Source organism: Rhopalosiphum maidis, chromosome 2, assembly GCF_003676215.2.
Source record: "Rhopalosiphum maidis isolate BTI-1 chromosome 2, ASM367621v3, whole genome shotgun sequence".
In the NCBI taxonomy this organism is placed as follows: Eukaryota; Metazoa; Arthropoda; class Insecta; order Hemiptera; family Aphididae; genus Rhopalosiphum; species Rhopalosiphum maidis.
Window position 1 is genome coordinate 63301907 of NC_040878.1, and position 27826 is coordinate 63329732.

Below are 27826 nucleotides of genomic sequence, written 5' to 3' on the forward strand. Positions count from 1 at the left end.
TCTATCTCTGTCATCCTCTCCTTATTACGCCCCTGTTATGAAATCCAATTAAATAGCACTATGTGTTATCATGTTACGAGTAACTTATACCATAATATTTTAATAAGTCTATAATAATTTAAATTTTCGCTCCAAATGTATAGACCAATCATAGGGCCGGATTCATTCATGGGTTATATTATTATTTCATGTGTAGAATGGTAATACTAGTAATACCTATGCCATAGACAAAATATATGAAATAATAGATATAATCTATTCTGTGATAATATTATTTTTTTGTGATAGGAGTTCCACCCTTTTGATTGTGTAAATAAAAAATGCCATAAACGCTGTAGTTGTTGTTATAGTAAAGTTGTTATGACTTTACTGCTGGACACAAAACTGTTTATATTTTCCTTGAGATAATTCTCAGATTGAGGTTAATGTTTAAATTTTTCCGCTATTTAAAAATTGATAGTAAATAATAATAAATTTGTTTGAAATTTTGAAAATAGTTTCTTCAAAATGTGAATTATTCAAATACTTTATGTTCTTTATTTTTTATTAAATTAGTAATATTTACTGTAAAAATTCGAGTGATAAGTGAATTAAACATTCGTGAACCTAATAATATTTATTAATACTTATAAGCAATAACACTACTGTAATAATGAAGTTCTTAGTAAAAAGTTAGAATCATTACTGTTTATTATAATATGTTTAATTTATACTTTGTTATTATTAATTATTATAGTGAAATAAATTATTTAGAAGCGGATGTTTAATTAAATAAACATTTATAATGGCGGCAGTTATTAAAATGGAAACTATGTTGGATCATGAATCGATAATGGATAAATATCGTTCAGATATTACATTGTTAACAGATCCAAATGTTGAAGATGAACAAAAATTAAAAATTGTCCAAACTTTAAATGAAAACTTTGAGGTAAAAATTAGTCTTTTTCATAATAGAAACGAAATAATGATGTTCTTTATTGTATTAGTAAATATTGTTACATTAAATCTGACTATATACATATTCATATTGTACATGTATGGACATTTTTGTTTTCAAATATTGTTCATATTATTCAATAAAAGAAAATTAAATATTTACAACTCAATTGTACATACACACTCTAACCACATTAATAGTAGTGATTTATTTAGTTCAATTTATGTCATGATTTATTCTAAATTTGTTCTTAACTAGTTTGTTGAGTTCTATTTTGATGAAATTTTTTTAAAAATATTTTTTGTATTATAATTTTTAAATAGGTGAAACTAATTATTTTTTTTTTCAAATCTAATCAAAACTTTATTTTGAAACTTTAATTCAAATAATATTAACTTTAAAACAATTTAAACTGAACAATCTTCATAAAGTAGTTTAAAGTAAATATTTAAATGCACTATAAAATAAGGTTTTTAGAAAGCTTTCACATTTGTTTACTCCAAATCGCTACTAATTAATATAAATTTGATATGTATTTTAAAATATTAATTCATAATATAGCTAAGAACACTTACTAATTTGTTTATTTATTATAATTTTCTAGATGATTGTAAATTCTCATCAATATCCAACATTTTTAGAACATATGATTAAACATTTTATTCGAATTTTAGTAGACGGAGAACCATATTTTATAGCGGAATATCATATATTTGTAAGTTTTGAAGTATATATGATTAAACAATAATAAAATAATATTTATATTTTATAATATAAACTGTACTTATAGCAAGTAAGAAAACTGGTGCTAGAAATGATATACAGACTACCGTGTAATGAATTTCTCAAACCTCATGTTGATCGGCTTGTAACATTGTGTATGAAGCTCATTGAAACTGATAATGAACAAAATGGAATTTCATGTATACGTATTATTGTTGAATTACAAAAAAATTTTAGACCACCATATAACGCTGAAGTAAGTTAAAAATAATTTTTAATTAATCAATTGAAATTATATAATAATTTAAATGTGCGTTGTTTATATAATAGATTAGTAAATTTCTTCAACATACTAAAAAAATTTATTGGGATATACCTGACAATATGGAAAAAATATTTAGCATGAGAACCCAACAAAGACTGCGTATTAATGATTTGTCTACAGTTGACATAAGTGAAATTTTAGATAACACATATTCTACAATTGTTATTAACTGTGAAACATCAGAAAATAATATTGAGACCTGTAAATTTAATATTACATTATATTAGTATTTATTATTAGTATTATATTAGTAGTACTTAGGAATTTAAATCTATTTTATTTTATTCATTATGTAATACATTTATATTTTATTCAGTATAATGTTATTCCGCGAAGTATTTCATCATTAAAAATATTGCAAGAATTGCCAATAGCAATTGTACTTATTTATCAACTATATAAAGATAATGTTAAAAGAGAACTTAGTGAATATATTCCAACCATTATACGGATTATACCACTACAACCATCAATGCTTTACAAGTATAAAAAAAGAATAAACAGAATTTTTAATTAACTTTATTCATAATTCTATCATTGTATATAATATTTATAGATCGCATTCAAATTATAACAAGGAAATTTTAGTTGAATTGGTATCAGCCCAAATAAAAGTTTTATCTTATCTAGCATTTGTTATTAAGCCGTTTACAGAAATTGTAACAGTTCATTCTACACAATTAGTTGAAGGAATGATTGGAATGTTGGAATCATGTCCTATGGAAGTTACACATCTTAGAAAAGAACTTTTGATTGCATCAAGACATATTCTTAATACAGATTTACGAATAAGTAATAAATAAATTGTTATTTAAATTTCAAATTTTTACTTTTATTTTTATTTTTAGAATTTATTCCATACATGGACAAACTACTTGATGAAAATACATTACTTGGCCGAGGATGGACTACTACTGAAAATTTAAAACCATTGGCATATAGTACTATTGCTGACCTTATTCATCACGTTCGAGTTCATTTATCACTACCAACAATTGTAAAAGCCATTAATCTTTTTGCAATCAATGTTCATGATCATAGTTTAACTCCTAGGTAAGAGAAAATAAAACAATGTAATAAGGATTAAAATGTAATTTATAAATAATAAAAAAAAAATGTTTCAGTATCCAGTTAATGTGCTGTAAAATGTTAATGAATTTAGTAGATTGCATTAGACAAAGAAATGGTGAAGATGTCCCTAATTTAAAATGCACTCAAGGAGAAACTGTCAGTTTTGATCTTTTAATACGTATAATTCAAGTTTATGTGCTAAAACTCAAAGTAGTTTCTAAATTATACATACCAGCTATTATTTCTAAAAAGTATATTTATCAAATAAAATTGATTTATTTATAAGGTTTTAAAATATTTAAGTAAAATCACTGTTATAGTGCCATTAAAACATTGTCTACTGAATCATCTCAAATTCTTGACTATCAATGAGGGTGAAATTATTGATGACATTGTAAAAAAGGAACAAAAAGAATTTACTAATAGTCCCTGTGGAAAAAAAATTCAAGAAAAATCTAAATATGTTTTCTCTTCATCGCCAACAGCTCTATTTTCGTTGCCAGAGTGTAGGACATTGGTCAAAGTTATAATTTGTGGTATAAAAACTGCAGCTTGGGGTATTGCTACAGTCAAGGTATATTACTATTAAGTATTATATTATTAGTTAATAATTAAGATAAATTATATTATTGTTAATCAGTATTCAATTTATTTAATACTATTATTTATATCTATAATTTGTATTATGGCACATTATTTTTATCTTCTATTTCAGACTAACAAAGAAGATGAATCAGGAAGTACGCCAAAATTACCGGTAAAACCTCAACTTGTAAAAATTTATTTAGGTCTTGTTAAATGGTCTTTACAAGCTATGGATGTGCATATGGTAAATCCATTAAATAATCAAAATACCAATGCAAATGTTTTAAGACCACGATCAAAAGAAGAAAAAGAATCTATGGACCATTTAAGTAGTGTTGTAAGTATTCTTTGAATGTAAACATTAAAAAAAAGTAATCTTATAATTTTTTTCCTTTAGTTTGCCTTATTACCTCCAAGTACATTTAAAGAAATATTTTCCACTACAATTGCTTATTTTGTTGAGCGCGTGGAAAAAAATCATGCTTTAATGTACATTAGTGAATCGCTTTTAAATAATAGTCTCAATACATCAGATACATCTTCTATATTTGCAACATTGTTGTTAGAACATTTACTTAGCAAAATGGAAGATATGGGTAGTGGGAATGCTGAAAGGAGTAATTTGTATTTAAAACTTTTTAAGCAAGTTTTTGATACTGTTAATCAGTATTCAATTGAAAGTGAACAAACACTTCAACCTTATTTAAATCAAATTGTCAACAGGTAAGTGTAAAAAAAATGAGTTTAATTTTATTATAAATTATATTTTATTCAATGTATTATTGCAGCTCAATGAAACTAGCTTTAACTGCTAAAGATCCATATTATTATTTTTTACTATTACGTCCTCTCTTTCGTTGTATTGGAGGTGGTGCACATGGAGTTTTATATCAAGAATTTTTACCTCTTTTACCAAACTTATTAAAAAGCTTAAATAGCTTACAATCTGGTTTACATAAACAAGATATGAAAGATTTATTTGTAGAATTGTGTCTTACTGTACCTGTTCGTTTAAGTTCATTATTACCTCATTTACCTCTACTTATGGATCCATTAGTTTCAGCTTTAAATGGATCTCCATCATTAATTATTCAGGTTAATATAATTTTTTTGTAAATGAGCATTACAAATATTATTTTTTAATTATTTTTTTAGGGTCTTAGAACTTTGGAGCTGTGTGTGGATAATCTGCAAACAGATTTTCTGTATGAACATATTCAACCAGTGAGAGCTGATTTAATGCAAGCTTTATGGCGATCGTTACACAATACTAATGATAATGTTTATCCTGTAGCATTCAGGTAATAGCTTATTTAGATTTAATTACAAATTAAATTTAACTTATTTATTATTACCAATCATTATTAATAAAGTTCAATATATTTATACAAAAAACTAGGAAAGTTATTCTGCTGTACAATAAATTTATAGTGTAGCTCATTTATAGGTTACTGTAATGAATTTTTTAAGTTTAATTTTATAATAAATTATTGCTTACAAAAAATGATTATCATTAGAGACATTCTTTTGGCCTCAATTTCTAAAGATATTTTATAATTTATTTATTTATATTACTATTAGTAATATAGAAGGTTAAACTAATTTTTTCCAAAAAAATTATATACATTATGTTTAATATTATTATTATTATTAACTTGTAGATCAATACTGACATATCATAACTGTTCGTGATATAAATATCTTACCATATCTATATCAATCTAATATTTTGAAAATTTAAATTTATTTTAACCAATAATTAACATAATATCAAATGTTTCAAAGCCTTATGAATAATCATTGTTTAATTACAACTAAAATATAAGAGGAAACATAATTTATTTTTCTTTGAGTACTCAGTTTTGTCAAAGTTTAATTTTCATATATTTATAAAAAAAAAATTGTGCATATGTATTTTTGGTATTACTAAATAACGGTAAAAACAACTCAGAAAAACCTCGTAAAACATTTAAAAGCTTTTTCATTTAGAAAAATATTGTATTAATATTAATCAAAGAAAAATTAAAAAAATGTTAATGTCTATGAATAGTCCATGTGCAATGTACAAACATATTTTATATCATGTCTAAAAAATGTTAGTAGTTTACAGTGCCGGGTTAAGAGATTTGGCGCCCCTAGGCCCATATAACATAACACCCTTAAAAACATTTTTGTTTATTAACAAGTAATAAGAACATTTTGCCCTAATATACTTATAAAAAACTTCTTATACAACTTGATTGCAAAATTTATTTTATATTACCATGATTTAGTTAAATTAAAAATTATATAAAATTCAGAAAAACAATAATTGTAATTAGATGTTTAGAATTTTTAGGCTCATAATATTCATATTCCTTTATGAAAATACGATGCACTATGCTTGCAAAGCCATAAAAATATAACATATCAATTTAAATTAAATAATGAATAACTTGGATGGATTTTGATTAACATAAATCTGTCTTCAATAATATAATTGTTGATAATTACCCACATTTTTGGGGGGAATAGTGATTTGTGGAGCAGATATAATGTGCTGCCTATTTGTGTTATAATTAAAAATTACAATTTATTGTAACTAAATTGTAATATTAAATATTAATTAAAGTAATGGTAAATTTATTATTTCCTTGATTTGCTATCTTTGCTTATTATGATATGTTTATTTTTATAAATACATATTGTAGTTATTTTAAGAATGGCATAATATTGAAATACTATTACTATATACTTATATTTAAAATGTTATTACTATTTAATCTAGTCAGAACTATTACAAGGGAACGTCAATTTCGTGTTTTTGCCACTTGTACTGGACGTCATAGACGATAGACAGCGCCCTATGTGTGACTTAAAATTTAGGTCCGGGCCTGCTTGGCCTGTACGTTAATCCGGCACTGGTAGTTTATTTGCTGATAATTTCAATTGCTTATTAATTTTTAATTTGCAACAAATAAGTGAAATCAACTATGTTTTGAAAACATTCCTTTTTTTTTTTTTTTTTGTAGTTTTTTGCAAGTCGTAAATTTGAGAATTACTAGGAATTTTTCACTTTTGATATAAATTAAATGATAAATGATAAACTAAATCTAATTTATTATTAGAAACCTCACTTGATGTTGAAGATTGGAGTATTTATTTTTACTAGTGTCTTAGTAACCTGAGTGTCTTCAAGAACAAAAAAAAATAAAAATCACACACATCATTGTAAAATCAATACATTTATTGTTATACTTTAGAATATAAAATTCAATTATCTTAGGTTATTGTTTAATATTAATATGTGTTAAAATCTTGTCTTATGTACCGAGTTATTCAAATTAATTTGCATTTTTGTTCTCTACGTATATATATTTTTTTAATATCAAACTGTTTTGAAGCATTTAAAAATTTATTTTTATATTTTTCTAGAGTCTTAGGGAAGTTTGGTGGTGGTAATCGTAAGATGATGACCGAACCTCAACGTCTAGATTATTCAATGCATAGACAATCAACAAAACCTGCTATTATTATTAAATTTAATGAACATACTGAATCAGTAACATTTAATGTTGATATGGTTTGTAAATATTTATTTTCACATAATAAAATTAAGGTTTTTGAGTATATTTTATTATTTTTTTTAAGGCTATTGAAACTGCTGCAGAATCATTAAAAACATCAACTGATCCATACTATCGTAAAAAATGTTGGGAAGTAATAAAATCATTTTTGGCAGCATCTGTGTTATCAAATGATGATAAATCAGTTTTAATGAAATTTTTTTCTCATCCTAGGTGAGTATTTTAGTTTTGAAAATTAGTTAAAAAAAAATTACTCTTCATTTTTAAATTATCATTTAAGTTTTAAAGAAGGAAAAATATCAAACTTCCATTCAACAGTGTACAAATATCCAGATCCAGTTGTAAGAAATACTTATGTGATGGCATTGAATGGTAAATATATTTATTATTATTGTAAATTGTTTTTTTGTATTATGTTATACAAATTATTTAGTGTTTAACTAATTTATTATAATTAACTTTATTTAAATTTTAAAGGAATTTTTGTCAGTGCTGCAGTTAAAGAACTTAGAGACACAGCTCTTGGAACACTGCTAGATGTTGTAATGCGCTATACTATGGTAGCAATTTCTCAACAAGCTGGACCCTTAGTAAACAGTGAAAAAAATGAAAAGTGTTCATTTGGTATGGACCCACTTGTATTAATTGACTCAATGGCAACTGTTATGAGTTATCAAGAAAAAGAACTTTTAAAACCAGCTCGGTTAGCTCTTACAATTATTTTAAACACTGCTACAATTATTATGGGATCCAAAGAAAGGGTAATTAAAATTTTTTATTTAAATATTGTTTAAAATTTCATCAAATTACTGTAATTTTTAGGCATGTCAATTACCTTACATGGAATATATGGTTGATAAGTTATGTGCTTTGTGTTATGACCGTGCTTGGTATACTAAATTTGGAGGATGTTATGCAATACAATTTTTTTATAGCAGCATGTCTTCACAATGGGTGTTTGAACATTTATATTTATTTGTTAAAGCACAACTCTTTGTTATCATGGATTTATCTGGTGATGTATGTCATATGAGAAGATAATAAAAATGTATGGAAATACTTTTTTTTTTTTAAATAATTTAATGTTTATTCCAAATAGGTTTCTAATGGAGTTTTAGATGAAGCTAAAAAAAATTTAGAAAACATGTTACGGAAAGCAGCATCACCACTAGATCAGAACTCAGGTTCTCAACTGCAAGCTTTACAGAAAAAAGCTATACATGAAGTTACTTATGAACTTATTCGTCAAGTAACAAGTCCTAATGATTTACTTCGAAATCATGTATGTATTTACTATTATATCATGTATTTTATTCATTATTATTTTTTTTTTATTTAATGATTATTTTATAGTCCACACATTTATTGGGTGTGATAGCATCTGCTCAAGGAATCACTGTAACTCAAGTTATGGAACCTCATAAAGAAGGATTATCAGAAATCATTCCTTTAAGAAAGCATTTGTTACGTCATCAAGGATTTAAAGCACAAATTGGAATGATGGAAGGAAACACATTTTGTACCTCTTTGTTGCCTCGTCTTTTTACAATAGGTAATTATATAAAGAAAGTAAATTTTATTGTATTTTATTGATTAATTGTTACTTGTACCGTATATTATAGTTAATGTATCATTACTCATTAATAATGGTCTGAAAATATTCTGTAGGTAACCAATTTGTTTTAAAAAAATAAAACATATAAACCAAATTTCCTTATTAATGATTATTTATTCTCTAAATTTAAAAAACATGTTGGTAATTTAGATGTTTATTTTTAATAATAGATTTAAATATAAAAGAACACAATTTGTTTTATCATGAAGTATCAAATCTTTGTGAAGCCAGTGATTCAGCAATGTCCAAGTTACCTGGATATAAAACAATGAATCCAGGACAAATGTTATTATTACGTCAAGCTGGAATGAGAGCTCTTGCTGCTTGTTATTATATTCCTCAACCTGAAGTTAAAAGTAGAATTTTTCATGCTTTATATGGTGCTTTAGATAAAAATAATCCAGATTTACAAGAAACAGCATTTCAGTGTTTGAGAAAATTTGTTTCTACTTCACAAATTGATATGCCAATGGTAAACAAAAACAAACCTAACTATAAAAGACAGATAATGTATAAGCTTTATATTTTTGATTTTAGGTCCATGAATTGATGAAGAAACAATTAGGAGATTTAGGCGATTACAGAAATTTAACTTTAAGTGGAACAAGGCGTTTATGGTATTTAGTTCAGTTGTTTCCTACCAGTTTTAGTGATATGTTTTGTACACATTTAATGGAAATAATGAAAAAAATGTTTGAAGTTTTAATCCAAATGAAAAAAGGTAATTTTAAACAGCTAAGGAAAATGTTGATAATTTATATTTTTATTTTATGATTTATTATAGTTTATAGTTTTATTAATATTGAAAATGTATAAAAACAGTTTTTCGTTACTTACCCTGTTTATCTGTAGCACTGTTTAAAAACGACACTTGACATTATAAATTCCATTGCCTCAAATCTTCAATAAAATGTACAGATCTTCTTTTTTTCCTTCCTGCACTTCCAACTATATATGTTCAGCCATCATTGTTCTAAACCTCCGTGAAGCTCTTTCGCCCATCTCTTCTTTTCTCACACCAGCTATTTTAATGTTATTTTCTATGAATTACCAACAAAATGTGTTGTAAAATCAATATATTGCATACAATAAATATTAAATATTGCTAGTATAAAATATAGAAGCAATTTAATTATAATATAATATATAAAACACAAATAGACAATTTTATATAATTCAAAGTATATAATATTATTATAGTAATATATATTAGTATTGATAAAAATGATGAAATATGTATAATATAATAAAATTAATAAACGTATTAAGTGGTAATAATAAAGTAAACATTAAATTAACAAATTATTTCAAAACTATCATTATGAAAAAAAAGCATCTTATAATAATTTTAGAATAAATCAAATAAAGTCAGATATTATGTAAGCTAAATAATTTTTGTTAATCTTACTTTCTATGTATCAAAGACAAAATATCTGTTATCATAAATTTTAAATTAGGAGTGTAATTGCGATATAACAACTAGTCTTTTATACTACTTTTGTTTAACAATACCAATACCATATAACATTAATTCTCTGTGTCCATTATTAACATATAAATAATAAGTAAAATAAAAAAATCTTTTGTAATATTAGTATAAGATAATTTATGGACTTCATTTATCGAATTTACATACAAATACATATAATCTTAGCCTGACTAATTACAAAAAATCAATTAAACTTAGTTTTATTTTTATTCTTGGGTAGTCCTTTATAACATACTCATACCATCTATTAATTTTAGAATTGTATATTCTAATGTATAATATTAATGTTATAAACTTAAACATATGTACCTTTTAAATTAGGAATTTCAAAGAGCGGAAACTATGAATCAATAATGGTGATTATTATTGAAATGTATAAACAATTACCTGTAGCCAATTATAGGCACATTGAATCACTATGTAGGTTAGTTTTGGATAGTGAAAAAAGCCTTCAGGTGAGCATATTATCTCCATTCCATACACCACTTTTAGGATGTTTGCTTAAATATCCAACTCAAATTGTGCAACTCTTTTTACAAGATAATCATATAAAGGTAAGTAAATAAATAATTATATATTTAAACCAAAGTATATTGGATTTTAATAATTAATAATCACGAACAATTGATATTATGATTTTTTAATGACATAGGAACCTAATTGGGTAAAATATTTACACATGATGATCGCCAATGAGAAATGTCAAACAATACGAGATGCTCTTCAAGCCAGTGGACGTAGGCTTAATGAATTAATTACAACTTCTCATTCAGGTAACCACTATTATAAAATTATGTTCAATTAATACTTATTTAAAAATATTATTTATTAAGGACATTTTTTTTTATTAAATTTATTTAGATCCTACTAAAGTTATTGAATATGAAACTATTAGAATTATTAATTCTATTGTACGACTAGATAAAAAATGGATTCATAATCAAACAGATTTAATTATATCATTATCAGAACTATGGGCATCTGAACACTACCAAGTAAAATAATAATAATAAAATTAATTTAATTATAAATAAAATAATTAATTATTTTCATAATTTCTAAAGGAACATTTTTTGAATCCTGGATACCTTGAATTTTCTCACTGGAATGAGCCAAAAATGTTAGCAAAGGTGTTACTACAGTATTTTATTCATAACCCTAATCAAGTAGATTTACTCTTCCATTTGATTAGAGCATTTTGTCATAGATTTATATCTGATTTTCAGGCAAGTTTAAATCAAAATTTTTTTTTATTCTATTTTTTTTTGTATTAATCTATTTTTTTTTTTTAGTTTTTAAGAACGTATTTAGAAGAAACGGTTGCAAAAACCTTTTCTTCTCAATGGAAACGAACAGCATTCTTTCGTTTTGTCGAAATATTTCAAGATAATAACATGAGTAATCTTTTCAAATCCAAAATTTTGCAATTCATTATATTACCTTCCGTTTCGGCTAGTTATGAAAATAATGAACAACAAGCTTTAATTCATGGTACATCTGAATCTTCAGATTCAACAGGAAATATTGTTACATCTTATATATATCAGGTAAATACTATAACTATTGAAATAAATTCAGCTTAAAATGTCTTTAAATATTAATTAATAACATTTTTTTAGTTAATTGTACATGAAGTACCACCGGGAATTGGTGAAGACAGCATACGTATTCATCTATTACAACTTGGATGTATGTTAGTTGATGATTTTCCTGTTAATAAAGAAAGTGCATTTAGTCCTGATGGACTCTGCGAAAATTTAAAGCGAGTAATGAGTTATGCTTGGCCATGTTTACTAGAAAAATCTTGTGTTGATCCAACCGCTCGATACAGTGGCCATTTGTTACTGTCATATATAGTTGCTTCATATCATGTTAATAGCCGAATTATTTTACAAGGTATTAAATAGAAAATTATTTTGATAACAGATATTATACAGATATTTTATGTTTTAAATTTTATAGTATTTCATGAACTCCTTAAAGCATATCATGTTGAAGTGAGAATTGTTGTTCGGCAAGCATTGGATTTAATAACTCCTGCATTATCTATTCGTATGAACAATGGAAATAAATTATTATGTCAGTGTACAAAGAAAATTATTGTTGAAGAAGCACATTTGATGCAACAATTATTCCATGTGTTGCATTTGGTTGTCAGACATTATAATGTAATTTTTAATATTATTATTAATTTTAGAATTTTTTTTTATATTTATTTCTTAGTCTTAATAATGCATATGACATTATATGTTTATAATGTTTATTATAATATTATATATTATTATTTTTTAGGTGTATTATCCAATTAGACATAGACTTATTCAACATATGTTAAATGCAATGCAGAGATTGGGTTTTATGTCATCTGCCACTTTTGAACATAAAAAATTAGCTGTAGAAATGGCTGAAGTTATTATAAAATGGGAATTACAACGAATTAGAGATGAAAATAATGCAACTGAAGTAAATTATCAAATTTTCATAAATAATAATTATAGTCTTTGCTTTTTCACTTTTAATTTTTTTACATTTCCACATTTATTTTAAGGCAAATCTGTCTTTGTCAATATCAAATAGCTATTATTTCTGTTTTTGACCAAACCTTAATTGTGTATGCAATATTTTTGCTATAATTTTTTAATATCTTACCTTTTATTCTTTATAAGAATTTTTTTTTATCGTATTACTTATATCTTTGATATTTATCTTTGTGTACTCTATTTAAAATAAAATAATTAAATGTTTTAATTATTATTTTCACCTAGTATAACTTTATATTTATAGTTTACATGCAAATATTATTTTATTATAGAATTCTATGGAAGGAATTGTAAAAAAAATTAAACTTGAACCTTCAGTTTCTTTACAATTAGATGATAACGACAAAGATATACCTATTAACAAAAACGACTTTGTAGTTGTTTTCAACTTTTTAGCAAAAATTGCTTGTCAGGTTAGTTTTCAATTTTTTTAATTTATTAATATATTTAAATTATTTATTTATTTGTGTAAAATATCATATTTTTAGGTAAATGATGGTGTTGCTGGAGGTATGGCAGAATTACTATCTAAACGATGTATTGCATTATTAAGGACTGCTTTAAAGTCAGAAGCTATAATGTCCAGATGTATTGATATGTTAAAGTTAGCATGGATGGAAAAAGTGTTTTGTACTGTATCAAGTTTGGAACCCGCTGCTAATAATCCTGCTACTGCAATTGCTGTCGCAAATATTGCATCAGCGTTTGATCTTTTAGTATTTTTTTTAACTACCTTACCAAAAGAACAACTTTTAAACACAATTAAACCTCTTCAGAAATCATTATATGATTGCATTAGTACTACTAATATGAAGGTAATTGCAATTGAAATATATTTATTATTATTAAATTTTTATTTTGGATATTATATGTTATTTTAGATTGGTCGAATGGCACATGCATTTCTTTCACGTTTAATTTTTATGTTCCCTATGATAAAACCATATCTTAATGAACTTGAAGAACTTTATATTTTAATAAATGTGGTATGTTTCTATATTTATTGCATTATGTTTAATATTATAAAAATTGTCTATTATCTCTAAATTTTAGTTAATTGATGAAAGTTTAAACAATTTTGAAAAAAATATATCACAAAATTATAATCGATTTTTAACATGTGTCATAATGTTAAAAGCTGCCAGTGCTAACAATCCAGCTTTTATCGATAACTTGTCTTCTCGATTTGTACATGTTCTGCAAAAAGTATGTCGTGAACAGCCACAATCTACAAATACAGAATCTTCAATGGGAATAAGTGAACTAGTTATTCAAAGTCTAGATTTAATGAAAAACAGAGTTACAAATATGCATATTGAAACTCGAAAAACATTTATTGGAACTATTCTTGTTGGATTGATTGAAAAAACAAATGATTCAAGAATAATGAAAACAATTTTAAAAGTATGTTTTATATTTTTTTTTCCATTAGAAAAATGTAAAGAAACTATCTAATGGTGGCATATCTATTGGCTACTAGTGGTGTTTTTTTTTTTATTATGAATGGGTATTGTATTTTTACTTTAAAATAATAAATTTTATAGTAAAATACTTAATTAATACTGTAAAAATAAACAACTTGGTTCATACTTATATTTTCACTTATTACAATTAAAGCAATCTCAATAGAAAAATGTAGTTCAATACTTGAATATAAAATAATTATAAGCTTTAATTATTATATTTTGCATTTTAGATGTTAGAAGAATGGATGCATAATCCTCCGAATGAGGGACCCAATTTGCGTGAAAAATCTATACTGTTGGTAAAAATTATGCAGCACATTGAAAAAAAGTTTCCTGATCTGAATGCTCAATATTTAGATATTATAATTCACATTTACAAGTAAATTTTCTAGTTCATTATTTCATTATTTTTATGTTTGGGATTGATATTTAATTTATTTTAAATGAATTGTTATAATTAATACCAAAACTGTATCGTTGTTGTTGTTACCACTTATCACAATAATGATAATTATTTCAACTAAAATATTTTTCAGGGATGAAGAGTTACGTAATTCAGAACTTGGACATAAATTGGAAGCAGCTTTTTTAAGTGGTTTGCGATGTTCGCAGCCAGCTGTTCGGGAAAAATTCTTCACTTTATTCAATCAACAAATTAATACTAGATTACCAGAGCGTTTGTTATATATAGTGAGTTCACAAAACTGGGAACCAATGATGACTCATTACTGGATAAAACAATGCATTGAATTATTGTTAGCTACAGTTGATCCAAGTAAGAAAATTTAAATTTTGAATTTAGATTGATGAATAGAAGATTTAAAAAACAAAAACATCAAAATATTATCTATTCCATCACAAATATTTTATAAGGTTTTTATATTTTTCCAAATCACTATTAAAATAAATATTATTTTCACATGCATTATAGATTTGCCTGTGATATTAAAAGATTCTAATTCATCAACTTCATCAAAATTACCAACAATTAAAGAATTAGTCAATAACTGTGATACTTCATTCATTGAAGAAATTCTTAATACTAATGAAGATATTGGAGTCAAATCAGAGTATGCAATGGACACTGACCAAATGGTGACTGATAACATTGAAGTTGTTGAGGGTGGAAAGTTAGAACCATTGATTAGCAGGCACATAAAATTTATGGATAATCTAAAATCAATGAAACTTGGAGATATCTGTTCAGCCATAGCCCAACTGTGTCATATGGATTCAAGTTTAGCAGAAAAAATTTGGCTTGTATTATTTCCTGCTATTTGGGAGTCATTAAATTCCACTCAAAAAACTGTAAATAATCAAAATTATTTTAATTCTATAATGCTATTAATTAAATCTATATGCTAACATCTATACATGTATAATAAATCATAAGTAAAATTGTTTTTTCTAAATTTAATATTTCAGATATTATTACCTGAAATTAATCAATTTATTGTAAGTGGTATTCATGTTGTTCAAAGAGATGTTCATCCAAGTGTTATATCTACATTCTTTGAAGCATTATTTCAATGCCAACCAAAAATACATTTTAAACCAAGTGTCATGTTATATATTGGTAAATCTCATAATTTATGGCACCGTGTAACTTTGTCTTTAGAAAAAATGATGATTGATAATAACTTTGAAGTAACAAAACAAGATTGTTATGAATTTGAACCAGAAATATCTCCACAAAGAGTATGTTTATACAAATCAATTTTTAATTAAAATTTTACTTTATCAATAATATTATTTTACAGGATGTCATTGATACATTAGCAGAAATGTACAAACAGCTTAAAGAAGAAGACATGTGGGCTGGTTTGTGGCAAAAACACGCTCAATATCGGGAGACTAAAGTTGCTCTTGCATTAGAACAACAAGGATTATTTGAACAAGCTTTATCTACATATGAGTCTTTGATAGAAAAGTATCAAAGTGAATTTTCCAGTTCTCCTGCATCAGTCATGGTTTTAAGTGAAGCACGGTTATGGGAATCACAATGGATTAGGTAAACAATTAATTTCCAAATAATATTTATTTATATTGTGTACATTATAACATTGTATGTTAAAGATGTTCAAAAGAGCTGAATCAGTGGGACATTTTACTTGAATATTCAAAACTTAATGGTCATTTAAATCCATTTCTAATCCTGGACAGTGCATGGCGCATACCTGATTGGCATGTTATGAGTGAGGCATTAAGTTGTGTTGATAATACATGCCCTAAAGAATTTTTGTGGAAGGTATTGAATTTTTTTTTTAATTTAATTTTAATCTAATAATTTTCAACAAGTATTATGTAATAATAATATAAATATTATAGTATATTAACTATACTTTTGTTTATTAGATGTATTTATACAGAGGGTTTTTGGCAATTTGTCATCCAGATGAACCTAATTTACCATATGTTACTCGAAATGTAGAAATGGCTAGCATACATGTAATTAGAGAATGGAGACGATTACCACATATTGTGTCACATATTCATTTGCCATATCTTCAAGCTTCCCAACAGGTAAATATAAAATAAAACGAATACATATTAGTTATAGTTCAGTGTTATCAATGATTGTATCATGTTAGATAATTATTGGTGTTTTAATTCAATTAAGTAACTGATTATTTAAATGAGGATACTTTCTTATTTCGTTCCAATTTTAGTGTATGTACTGCTGGAACTAGTTTAAAACATAGTAATAACGTTTAATTTTTTTATAGTTCATTTTAAAACGTGTTTTTTAAATAACAAAAAAAAATATTACTACCTCTAATTTATTTTACCTGTGATATTATTGTTTAGACTTTCATAAATAGGTACATATAATTCAATTTATAAGATATTTATGAAAAAATTGTTAAGTATAATAATAATTTGTTTATTAAATATAAAAAACTGTTAAATAATAATTAATTTGTTCATTTAATTAATAAAAATCATCAATATAATATTTATTACATACTAAACTTTTAATATAAAACATTCTTGTGTTCAAATTGTTTTGATCATAATTTATAAGTAAAGTTACAATTTTAAATTAAAGTAGAATATGAACATAAATACTTAACTAATAACTAATATACAGTGTTATTTTTATATTTCGCCTGAATTAAAAATTACAACTATTTTCACTTTACTTTTTACAATAATTACATTTATGTTTAAATCTAACTAATCAGACTTATTTCATGTCATTCAATTTTTATAATGCAAACATACATTTCTAAGTATAGAAAATAACTTAATTTATAATTTATTAATATAAAAAAGCCATGATTTATTTAGGCTAGACATGGTAAGGTACATAACTTAAGTGCATACTATATAATCAATAGTCAGTACTATAGTTGTTAACATTAACAGTTTATAATCTTTTTTTGGTTGTAAAATAAGTAGTTTATTTTTAAAGTTTCTAATAACCTATTATATACTTAATTTATCATTTATATTCAATACTTAAATATTAAAATAACAGATAATCTTCTGACATGTAAATATTTCCATTGTCTATTATTATAACTATTGACTATATTAAATATAGATTTATACCAACCAAGACAAGGATTGTTACATTATCATTATGGTTTCATGTTGGTTTCTTCTTTAATTTAATAATATCAATATTTATTTTAAAGATTGACTAATATTCTTGTATATAATGGTAATTGTTCATATTTGATCAAATTGTAAGTAACTGAATCAACACCATCCGTATAAAATCGTTTTGGACCATTTCTCAAATATTTCATCCTATTTTCATTTGGTATTTCTTTTTCATGTGTTAACATAGTATACCTTGATATAAATGATTGATAACGACAAACTCTATAGCCTCTATGGTAAACTCTATTAAATAAATCATCATCTTCGCCGCCCCATCCATAAAATACATTTGAAAATCCATTAATGTCATGAAATTGTCTACGTGTCATTGCAATAGCACCACCAAATATATTATAGTATGGCAATTTATAGTTAAAAATATTTATATTAGCACTCATGTGTCTTGGACAACTTGTACAACCATAAATATTATTTAAATTTTCTGGCATTAAATCAACATCATGAAAAATAAAACATCCAGCTAGAGAACGCATTGTAACCTCTCGATAACCAACATTAAATAATTTTCCACGGTTAAATTCAGCATCAAATGTCTGTTCTATAATAAATATTTGGTAATGTATATTTTGCTTTTGTAAAAATGAATGCATATGATATAAAAAGGTTCGAAGTTGTTCTGTTCGATTGCGATAGCATACTATGATTGCAGTATGATGTTGTGGTATACAATGTTTTGGCATCCATTCTCCACCTGAAGATACAAATTGCTTAATAAAATCTAGTTGTTTATTGCTAACAGTTTTTTGAATGTTTATTAGACTTGTTTCTTCGTTAATTTCAACTATTGGACATGTACTTCTATTTAGAAGTTCATATTCACCAGCACTAGTCTTGACTAAAAATTTTGGAATATCAACTGAATTTATGTAAATTATTGATGGAAACAAAATAAAATATGCAACAATAGCAATGACTAAAAAAATACTTAGCACACAAACTCTTAAGATCCAATACAATAACACTTTTCTTTTAATATATTTTAAAATGAGATTCATTTTGCATCATTTATGCAACTTAACGTCACTAAGCACTAATAACTTCACAAATTATAATTTAAATTTTTAAATTATGATTACATATAAGGTATAAATGATAAATATATATTATTATTAATATTTGCATTCCTACAATGTATTATAATTTTTTAATTTTTCACGAACCATGATAAGGAAAATACGTTTAATTCATGATAATATAATAAACGCTTAATATAACCTCAATGTTTATAAACCATGAAACAATTAATTACGGCTATAGAATAGCTATAGATAAAAAATAAATAACATCGATAAATTCTAATTTCTTCCTTGAAAATTTTTACCACGATTTAAGATAGTTCTATCTTAAAACGTGATCTTTACTAAAATATTGACCGTAATCATATATATAAGCGTTCTGTAAAACATCGCAAACGGTACACTTATTACCCCACCAGTCTGCGTGGTGATCGCCTGCAACTGCAAATACTAATTTAATCCGTCAAACAGAGATATATGTAACTAATAACTATGTTATGATTGTTATGATTTATTGGTTTTTCAATAATTATGCTATTTTTAAAATATATAATTAAGAATATGATTATTTTAACGGGTACCCAATACTCATCCAGTAGGTATTAACGGACGACGGTACTGTAATTTTATATTGGTTTAGGACATTTAGGTATTCCTTTAGTATGTAACCTACTGGCTACTGTATCAATAATTAATTTAAAAACAGTTAAATTTGAAATCATAAAATTAGATTATTTTATTATTACAGTTACAGATTATAAGGATATATTCAAAAGCAGTGATCAAAATTGAAAATATCAGTAAAAATATATTTCAGCTGATATCCACATGTACTTTTCGTAGGATTTTAGTTTTAATATTTCCCTATTCTATTCAATTACTTATATATGAGTCTCAGTTGATGGATTAACAACATTTTTTTAATGGTTTACTGTTCTATGATTATAAAAAATAATATGCTCTCCTTTTGTCTGATGTTAGATGTTATAATAAGAGTAATAAGATCCAGAGTAATGTTACTAATATTTGTTTTTTGATAATCGAAATTAAAATGTATCGTGTTTTTCTACAACAAAAAATCTTTGTTCCAAATTGTCTCCAATTTTACTACGTAAATACATAATCCGAACACCCATGGTTCTTCTAGTCTGCGACCATAATTTTGTTTGATGTAGACATTTAGATAAACTAACTAGATTTATTTGATTTTTTTTTATCACTGTCAGAATTGGACTACCGAGTTGTTTTGTATTATTTGTTCATAACGCCGAGGGGTTCAGGCCTAGCCTAATATATGGTAGCCGGTAGGTCTCACTTAGGAGCGTGCCTAGAAATTTTTTTCAGGGGGGGGACTCAATATTTTTACTATATTTCCTATATATCGCTCACATGGCACGAAACAATGCGCGTGTTTCACGATAGACACCCAAAAACCCCCCTAGGAACGCCCCTGGGTCTCATACTAAACAAAATACGAATACCTTGGTATAATATAAATATAATCTGATATCTGCCTATCTATAATTTAAAACTATCTTACCATTATAATGAAGTATTTCTATTTTTTACCGATTTTTTTAATTTCTTTATTATTTGTGTGTGGGTATCCACTGCCTAGGTTACACTAAATATTTTTTAATATGTCTGAGGAAAAGTCAAATACATTTTTTATATTGATAATTAAACGTCGTCACTTTTTCAAAAGTTGAAGTTATAATATGAAATATGTTGTTCCGTGTGTTTTAATGTTATCATTTTTAGTTTAAATATGTTTTCATAGCGTTTCTAATTTTCTACCGTTTGTTTAGACACTAGTTATTGGGTTCATTAATAGGTGTATTATTTATACAATTAGGTATACCTATATTGGTACCGCGAAAAATTAACCCCGAATAAAAAACCATCGAAAAAATAACCCCTTATGAGATTTTGCAAATTAATCTAAAGATGAGTATTATGTCATTGCGTATAATACAATTTATAACATATATACATACAATTTTTATGTCACCACAAAAATATTAAATTTGGATTCGTTTATAAATTATTGTATACCTATAAAGAATTTACGAAAATATTAACTATTTGTTTAAAATTATTATATTATATTGAAATTGTATTACACATTTATAATTAGGTAGAAACGCAATCATTTTTATTATAGGGTTATTTTTTCAGTGGTTATATTTTCGAGGACTAAGTTTCCGGTGTTATTTTTTCTGGGGTTATTTATTAGAAAAAACACCTATACTAGTATAGATCCTCGCCAATTACCAAACACCAAACTATTAAACAAATTATTTTATTTTTGTCGTAAAATTGACATTGACTTAATGTACATGCTTATCGTTCAATACCTAAGTCTATTCATTTCAAAATGACAAAATAGACTTAAATTTCAGATAAGTATAGCTAAGACGGTATCGCTAAAAAATAGCCCTATATGAGATTTGGCAAAATAAAAAAATAGATTGAGGCAAGTGGGGACAATGATTAATATTTAATTTTTATAATAGTAATTCTGTGAATTAATAATTAAAAATATAAAATTAAATATTTCTCTTGGTGCCGAGGAGTTCTTTAAATATTTTAAAGAAACCTACGTGAGTTAAACTACATCGAATACATAAACAAAACACTCACCATTAACACCATTCGATGTTTTTTGGCGATTTTTCTTCCAGAAACATGAAATGTCCACCAGACACATGATAACACTTGATAATTATGACAAAATAAACTTCAATTTAAGAAAACGATTATAAAAATTTTAACATTATATTTATTTTTTTTATTTCATATTACTAACTGTAATAAAAATTTATTATGACTTGAAAAAATAATTGTTTTTAAATCTTATAAAGACTAACATTGAAATCTCGTGAATATGTGTGTAAAGTAGGTTACATATCATTTTTAATATATGGTTATTTTTTCGGGAACTTAATTTATAGTATTATTTTTTTCTGGGGTTATTTATTTGAGGAATCAGCTAAGTACGGAAGCGTTGAAGGGCCAACCTTATGTTTTTTTTTTTATCTCATTATTATAGATTATCACAACTCATTATTATGAATTAGAAATTAGAATTCGTAAAATAGAAAAATTGTGGGTGCTTTGTGTGTGCTTTTAAATTTTTGGTTTTTTGTAATGGGACACATCTACTACAGTACTACCTGCTCTGATATTCTATAATACAATATAAATACATGTAGGTACTACGACGTAAGCTTTACTGTTCCATACTTAATTAAAAAGAGGATATTAAATAAACCTGAGTCGAAAACCAGCTAGACCTAAAAATATAGTATAGAATAAATAATAATAATGAAGGAATTACACTTCGTAAATTGGGAAATGACCCAGAACTGAGAACTATGAACTGAGTACTTAACACCCCCAGCTTATTTTGAACTAAAAATATTTTTTAAAGTATAATTATGCGTTTATATTAACGAGTTCAATAAGTTTGTATTGGTAATGCACAAACGCCATGGATGTACATACTTACATACTTACATGCTATATATATATATATATGTATATTAGATATTTGGGTTTGTGATTTTAGTACAATATATATATTATATATATGTGTGTTATCTATTTATAAAACTATAACACATTTGGATTTTGGAAACGGGACCTAAACATCATTTCAAAATAAAATATTTAATAAAATAAATATCAAAAATATACAGTCACAATTTTTAATACTTGATGTACTTGCTTCTTATTTTTACAAAATTCATTAATATTACGAAAATTTGCAAATTATTTAGCAGTAAAAACATTATACAACAATTATATGCTAACCATACCCATGAAGTACCTCTCTAAACATTTACATTTATGTTTCACTTTTTAAATTTTGATTTATTTATTATTAAATTGTTTTGACCTTTATATTGTGATATAAAGTATATAATATAGTACACTTATATGTATATTTTAATATTTTTATCTTAGATAATGGAATTATCTGAAGCAGCTCAAATACACCAGGGGTTGCAAGAAAAAGACACAAACAATTCATTGCATAATATGAAAGCAATATTAAAAACATGGAAAAATCGGTTGCCAGTTGTAGCTGATGACTTAAGCCATTGGAGTGATGTGTTTGTTTGGCGACAACATCATTACCAATTTGTTATTGAATATTGTTCTCGACCTGAACAGTCCACAAATGCAGTGTTAGGTGTTCACGCTTCTGCTCAAGTATATATATATATATATTGTAATTTTATTAATTTGAATAAATAATTATACTCTTTGTTTCAGGCTATAATACATTTTGGCAAAGTTAGCCGTAAACATAATTTAACTGGAGTTTGTCTTCAAACATTATCTCGATTGTATACAATACCTAATGTACCTGTAGTTGATTGTTTCCATAAAATTAGACAACAAGTAAAGTGTTATATGCAAATGGCGTCCATATCATCTAATAAACATGAAATTCAAGATGTAAGTATTTGTAATAATATTAAGTATATTTTTAATATTTATTTCCTGTTTAATTTAGTGTTTGGAAGCTATTGAGAGAACAAATTTAAAATTTTTCCAAAGTGAAATGACCGCTGAATTTTATGCACTTAAAGGAATGCTTCTTGGCCAAATTGGTAATTTTATAATTTTATTTTTTATCTTATATTATTATTTAAACAATAATTTTTTTGTAAACAATAAAGGGAAATCTGAAGAAGCACACAAAGCTTTTTCAGCAGCTGTGCAATTACACGATTCTATGGTTAAAGCTTGGGCACTTTGGGGCGAATATATGGAGGAGTACTTTACTAAAAGTTATCCAAATCAAACAATGCAAACTGGTGTAGCTGCAATAATATGCTTTTTGCAAGCTTGTCGTCAACAAAATGAGTCTAAATATCGAAAATATTTGGCTAAAGTATTGTGGCTATTAACTTATGATGATAAAGAATATTCATTGCTTAGTACAGTTGATACACATTTTAATGGAGTTCCACCTGCATTATGGTTGCCTTGGGTGCCACAATTATTAACTACATTGGCAAGCGATGGAGGTTCTTTATTACAAAACTTATTGATACAAGTAATAAAATATAAAATTTTAAAGAAACTTTTATTATTATTATTATTATTATTATTTATTTCTTAGGTTGGAAGATTGTACCCACAAGCTGTGTATTTTCCAACAAGAACATTATATTTTACTCATAAAATTGAATATAGAGAACGTTGTAGAAATTCTGAATTATTAGCTGCAGCTAACAAGCAGTCACAAACTAATGATACTACACAAAGTACTAATAATATTAAATAATTATTTATATTATTTAAAACTTATTAAACTGTTTATAGATTCTACATCCACACAAAACACTGGATTAACTGATTCTTCTTTACGTGCCACTCCTGCAATGGTACGTTTTTCTAAAGTTATGCATCAGCAACGAGAAGTTCATCCAACAATTGTACTAACTTTAGAAGGCATAGTAGATCAGGTAAAATGCTGTCATAATTTTTCATATTGACCAATATCTATTATTTTCTAACCTATGCTATTTAATGATATTATTACTTTTTTGTACCTAACATAGTTTTCCAAATTTCAATACAGTGAAACCTTTAAATAGAAAATACCTACATTCAATCTTTGACATTTTATAAAGTATTCAAATAGTTTGGTTTGTAGAAAAACTGTAGTTTGTTCTTAAAACCATCCTCTATTTGAAGTTGTCCGTTAGGGGAGATTTCACTGCATTTATTTTTTTAGTTTATTATGAAGTTATAACATTTTGTTTAAACTTTTGAAGTTAGAATCAAGATATTATACCATTGCTTAAATATATAATTAATATAATAATATTTATGTTCAATAGTATTATACAGTATATATGTATAGTCAATGATCATACTCAAAACTACAAAATCCTAAAAAATGCTTTAATCCTTCATGTATAACACAAATTATTAATATATAATTGATCAGAAAATTATTTATACAATTTAAAAAGAAAAAAAGATGTTTTTATAAAAAAATAAAATAGTTATTTTATACATAAATTCTAGATGGTTTGGTTCAGAGAAAATTGGTATGAAGAAGTATTGAGACAACTTCGTCTTGGATTAGCAAAATGTTATAATATTGCTTTTGATAGTCGAGGATCTGTTGCAGATGCCCAAATAACACCTCATACATTAAATTTCATTAAGAAATTAGTATCAACATTTGGAATTGGAATAGGTAAAGTTTATTTAAAAACAATTATTTGTTTCAATTGTATATTTAATTACATAATTTATTTTCAGAATTATTAGCTAGTAATATGGCTGCTAATAGTGCAGCTATATCTACTAAAGGGTCATTCCCGGGTTCAGGGTCTGAGAGTTTAGCTAAACGAGCCCAGACAACAATACAAGATCCAGTTTTCCAAAAAATGAAACAACAGTTTTCTATTGATTTTGATTTTACTTTGCCTGCGGCTATGAAATTACATCATATGATTTCAAAAATGAAAAAGTGGATAAAAATATTAGAGACCAAAATAAGACTTTTACCAAAGTAATATTTGAAAAATTGTTATTTGTATGTTTATAATTGTATTATCATATTTTATTTATAGATCCTTTTTAATTGAAGAAAAATGTAGATTTCTTAGTAATTTCAGTCTTCAAACTGCTGAAATTGAAATTCCCGGGGAATTTTTACTTCCAAAGGTATGAATTTTGAAACTCAAATTATGCAAATTTGTAATAAAGTGTTTTCTAGTTTTTAAAATAAAACTCGTGAAATCTATTTAATTATATTGATGTTTATTAGTTATTACTTAAAATAAAAAATATAAATTAAAGTTATTATTATCATTTTTTATTTTTATTAGCTTTCAGTAAAAACTAGCTATAGCATAAAAATTCAAAGTTTATCTTAATAATTATTGTTTAAGTCTTAAACTTTAAGGCATAGTTATATGGATATAGTATAACTATAAAATGTTGCTTATAAAAACTTTGATAGTCTTCTATCCAAGAACAAGCAACCAAAGTAATGACTTTATACCAGTTCTGATTAGTAACTGGTATATCCTTTCTGCCACATTATGCCCATATTATTATTATTATTTTTATGTATAGAAAAATGTTAATAATATAAATATGTTTTTAGCATTCACATTATTATGTGAAAATTGCCCGTTTTATGCCAAGAGTTCAAATAGTTGAAAAGCATAATACATCAGCCAGAAGATTAGTTATGCGTGGTCATAATGGCAAATTATATTCTTATTTGGTAATGCATGATGCTGGATTAGGTGATACAAGACGCGAAGAACGAGTCTTACAACTATTAAGGATGTTAAATCATTACTTAACTAAACAAAAGGTGGATAAACTAATTAATTTTAATTATATTTAATTGAAAATAAATTTTAAAGTATGATAACTTTTATTATTAGGAAACGTCTCGCAGATTTTTATATTATACAGTACCTAGGGTTGTCGCTGTATCTCCACAACAAAGACTTGTTGAAGACAATCCTTCATCATTATCATTACTTGATATTTTTAAGTCAATGAGTACAACTCAACCTTATGATGATTGTATTGAACATTATTACCAACGCCTAGCTAATATTCAAGTAATATATTAATTTTTTAATAATTAAGGTTGCCAACTAGCAACTGAGAATTGTTTTCTCTTTGTTATATGATGTATCATACTAAATGTACTAATAAATATAAATTTGTTTTGTTATTAATGCGCTTGTAAGGTAAAGAAAACAATTCAGATGTAGCATTCTCTTAATTGACTGTGTTTAACTTTTTTTAAATTCAATTTTTTTCTTAGAATCAAGGAACTCAAGCAAATATTCAAATGCTTTTGGATGTATTTTTAGAAGTACAACAAAATTATTGTCAAAGTCATATATTGAAAAATTGGGCAACTCTTACATATGCTTCACCTACAGATTATTGGACATTTAGAAAAATGGTACAAATTATTAATTTTTTTATACTTTTTTTATTCACAAATTTATGATAATTTATTTTTCTAGCTTACACTTCAATTATCTTTATCATGTTTGGCCGAGTATGTATTACATCTAACTAGGCTTAATCCTGATATGATGTATATACATCAAGACTCTGGTTTACTTAATGCTTCATACTTCAAGTTTGATGTTGACGACAAAAAAGGTAATTATTTTCAATAATTAATATTTGTAAATTTAATAAAATTAATTTAATATACATTTTAGGTGAATTAGTATCCAATCGACCTGTTCCCTTTAGATTAACTCCTAATTTTGTTGAATTAATGACTGATATTGGTAAAAATGGTCCCCTTACTGCAAGTATTATGGCAACAGCTCGGTGTTTTAATCAACCTAACAACAAAGTTCAAGCTATTCTCAGGGCTATACTCAGAGATGAAATGATCACCTCCTATAAAAAAGTAAATCAATATATTTATTATTTTGTCATGTCAATAATAATTTTTTTTTAAATATTTTTATAGAAATTGGAAGATGAACTTTCAACTGATAGAGACGAAATATCAGGTGACATTATCATTAGTATGGTTACAAAAGCAGTTAATTCTATAATGCACAGATTAAATAGTCTGGCAAATTTTGACGGTACTGATAATAAGGTAAGCACAATTGTAAGTGCTGCGTCATCAGTTGACAATTTATGCCGAATGGATCCAGCATGGTACCCATGGCTTTAAACATTTTTGTGAAGACTTTGGTTTTTAATTATTTATAGATCTCTTAGATTATATTTATTACTAATATTTAAAAGATTTCTGTACCTTTTTTCCATTTTAATAATAATATTTTTGTATGTATATATGTCTATATAATTAATAATTTAAGTA

The 27826-nt window shown here is 25.4% G+C and overlaps 2 protein-coding genes across 2 annotated transcripts; one reads left to right on the forward strand and one right to left on the reverse strand.

Moving 5' to 3' along the window:
* The first annotated feature begins 784 nt into the window (after positions 1-784).
* Positions 785-27784, forward strand: LOC113554919 (transformation/transcription domain-associated protein-like). The gene is given in 57 exon segments (XM_026959017.1): positions 785-931; positions 1545-1655; positions 1731-1919; positions 1994-2188; positions 2305-2471; positions 2545-2780; positions 2837-3041; positions 3113-3310; positions 3380-3422; positions 3424-3633; positions 3775-3981; positions 4042-4367; positions 4433-4739; positions 4800-4945; positions 7059-7206; positions 7275-7423; positions 7491-7582; positions 7688-7971; positions 8033-8230; positions 8310-8492; positions 8564-8762; positions 8996-9297; positions 9363-9546; positions 10636-10868; positions 10967-11087; positions 11176-11309; positions 11379-11540; positions 11607-11861; positions 11934-12210; positions 12277-12482; positions 12607-12777; positions 13127-13267; positions 13343-13669; positions 13736-13840; positions 13908-14258; positions 14551-14699; positions 14857-15095; positions 15252-15628; positions 15746-16018; positions 16081-16331; positions 16397-16568; positions 16676-16843; positions 22936-23184; positions 23248-23433; positions 23492-23588; positions 23658-24037; positions 24104-24248; positions 24307-24449; positions 25018-25192; positions 25258-25510; positions 25572-25665; positions 26111-26326; positions 26400-26582; positions 26792-26935; positions 27000-27141; positions 27204-27400; positions 27464-27784. Coding segments are annotated over 57 exon segments (11355 nt in total). The 3' UTR covers positions 27677-27784.
* Positions 17421-19032, reverse strand: LOC113554920 (beta-1,4-N-acetylgalactosaminyltransferase bre-4-like). The gene has a single exon (XM_026959018.1). The coding sequence runs from the start codon at positions 18943-18945 to the stop codon at positions 17956-17958; it is 990 nt and encodes a 329-aa protein (XP_026814819.1). The 5' UTR covers positions 18946-19032; the 3' UTR covers positions 17421-17955.
* Positions 27785-27826: the final 42 nt, after the last annotated feature.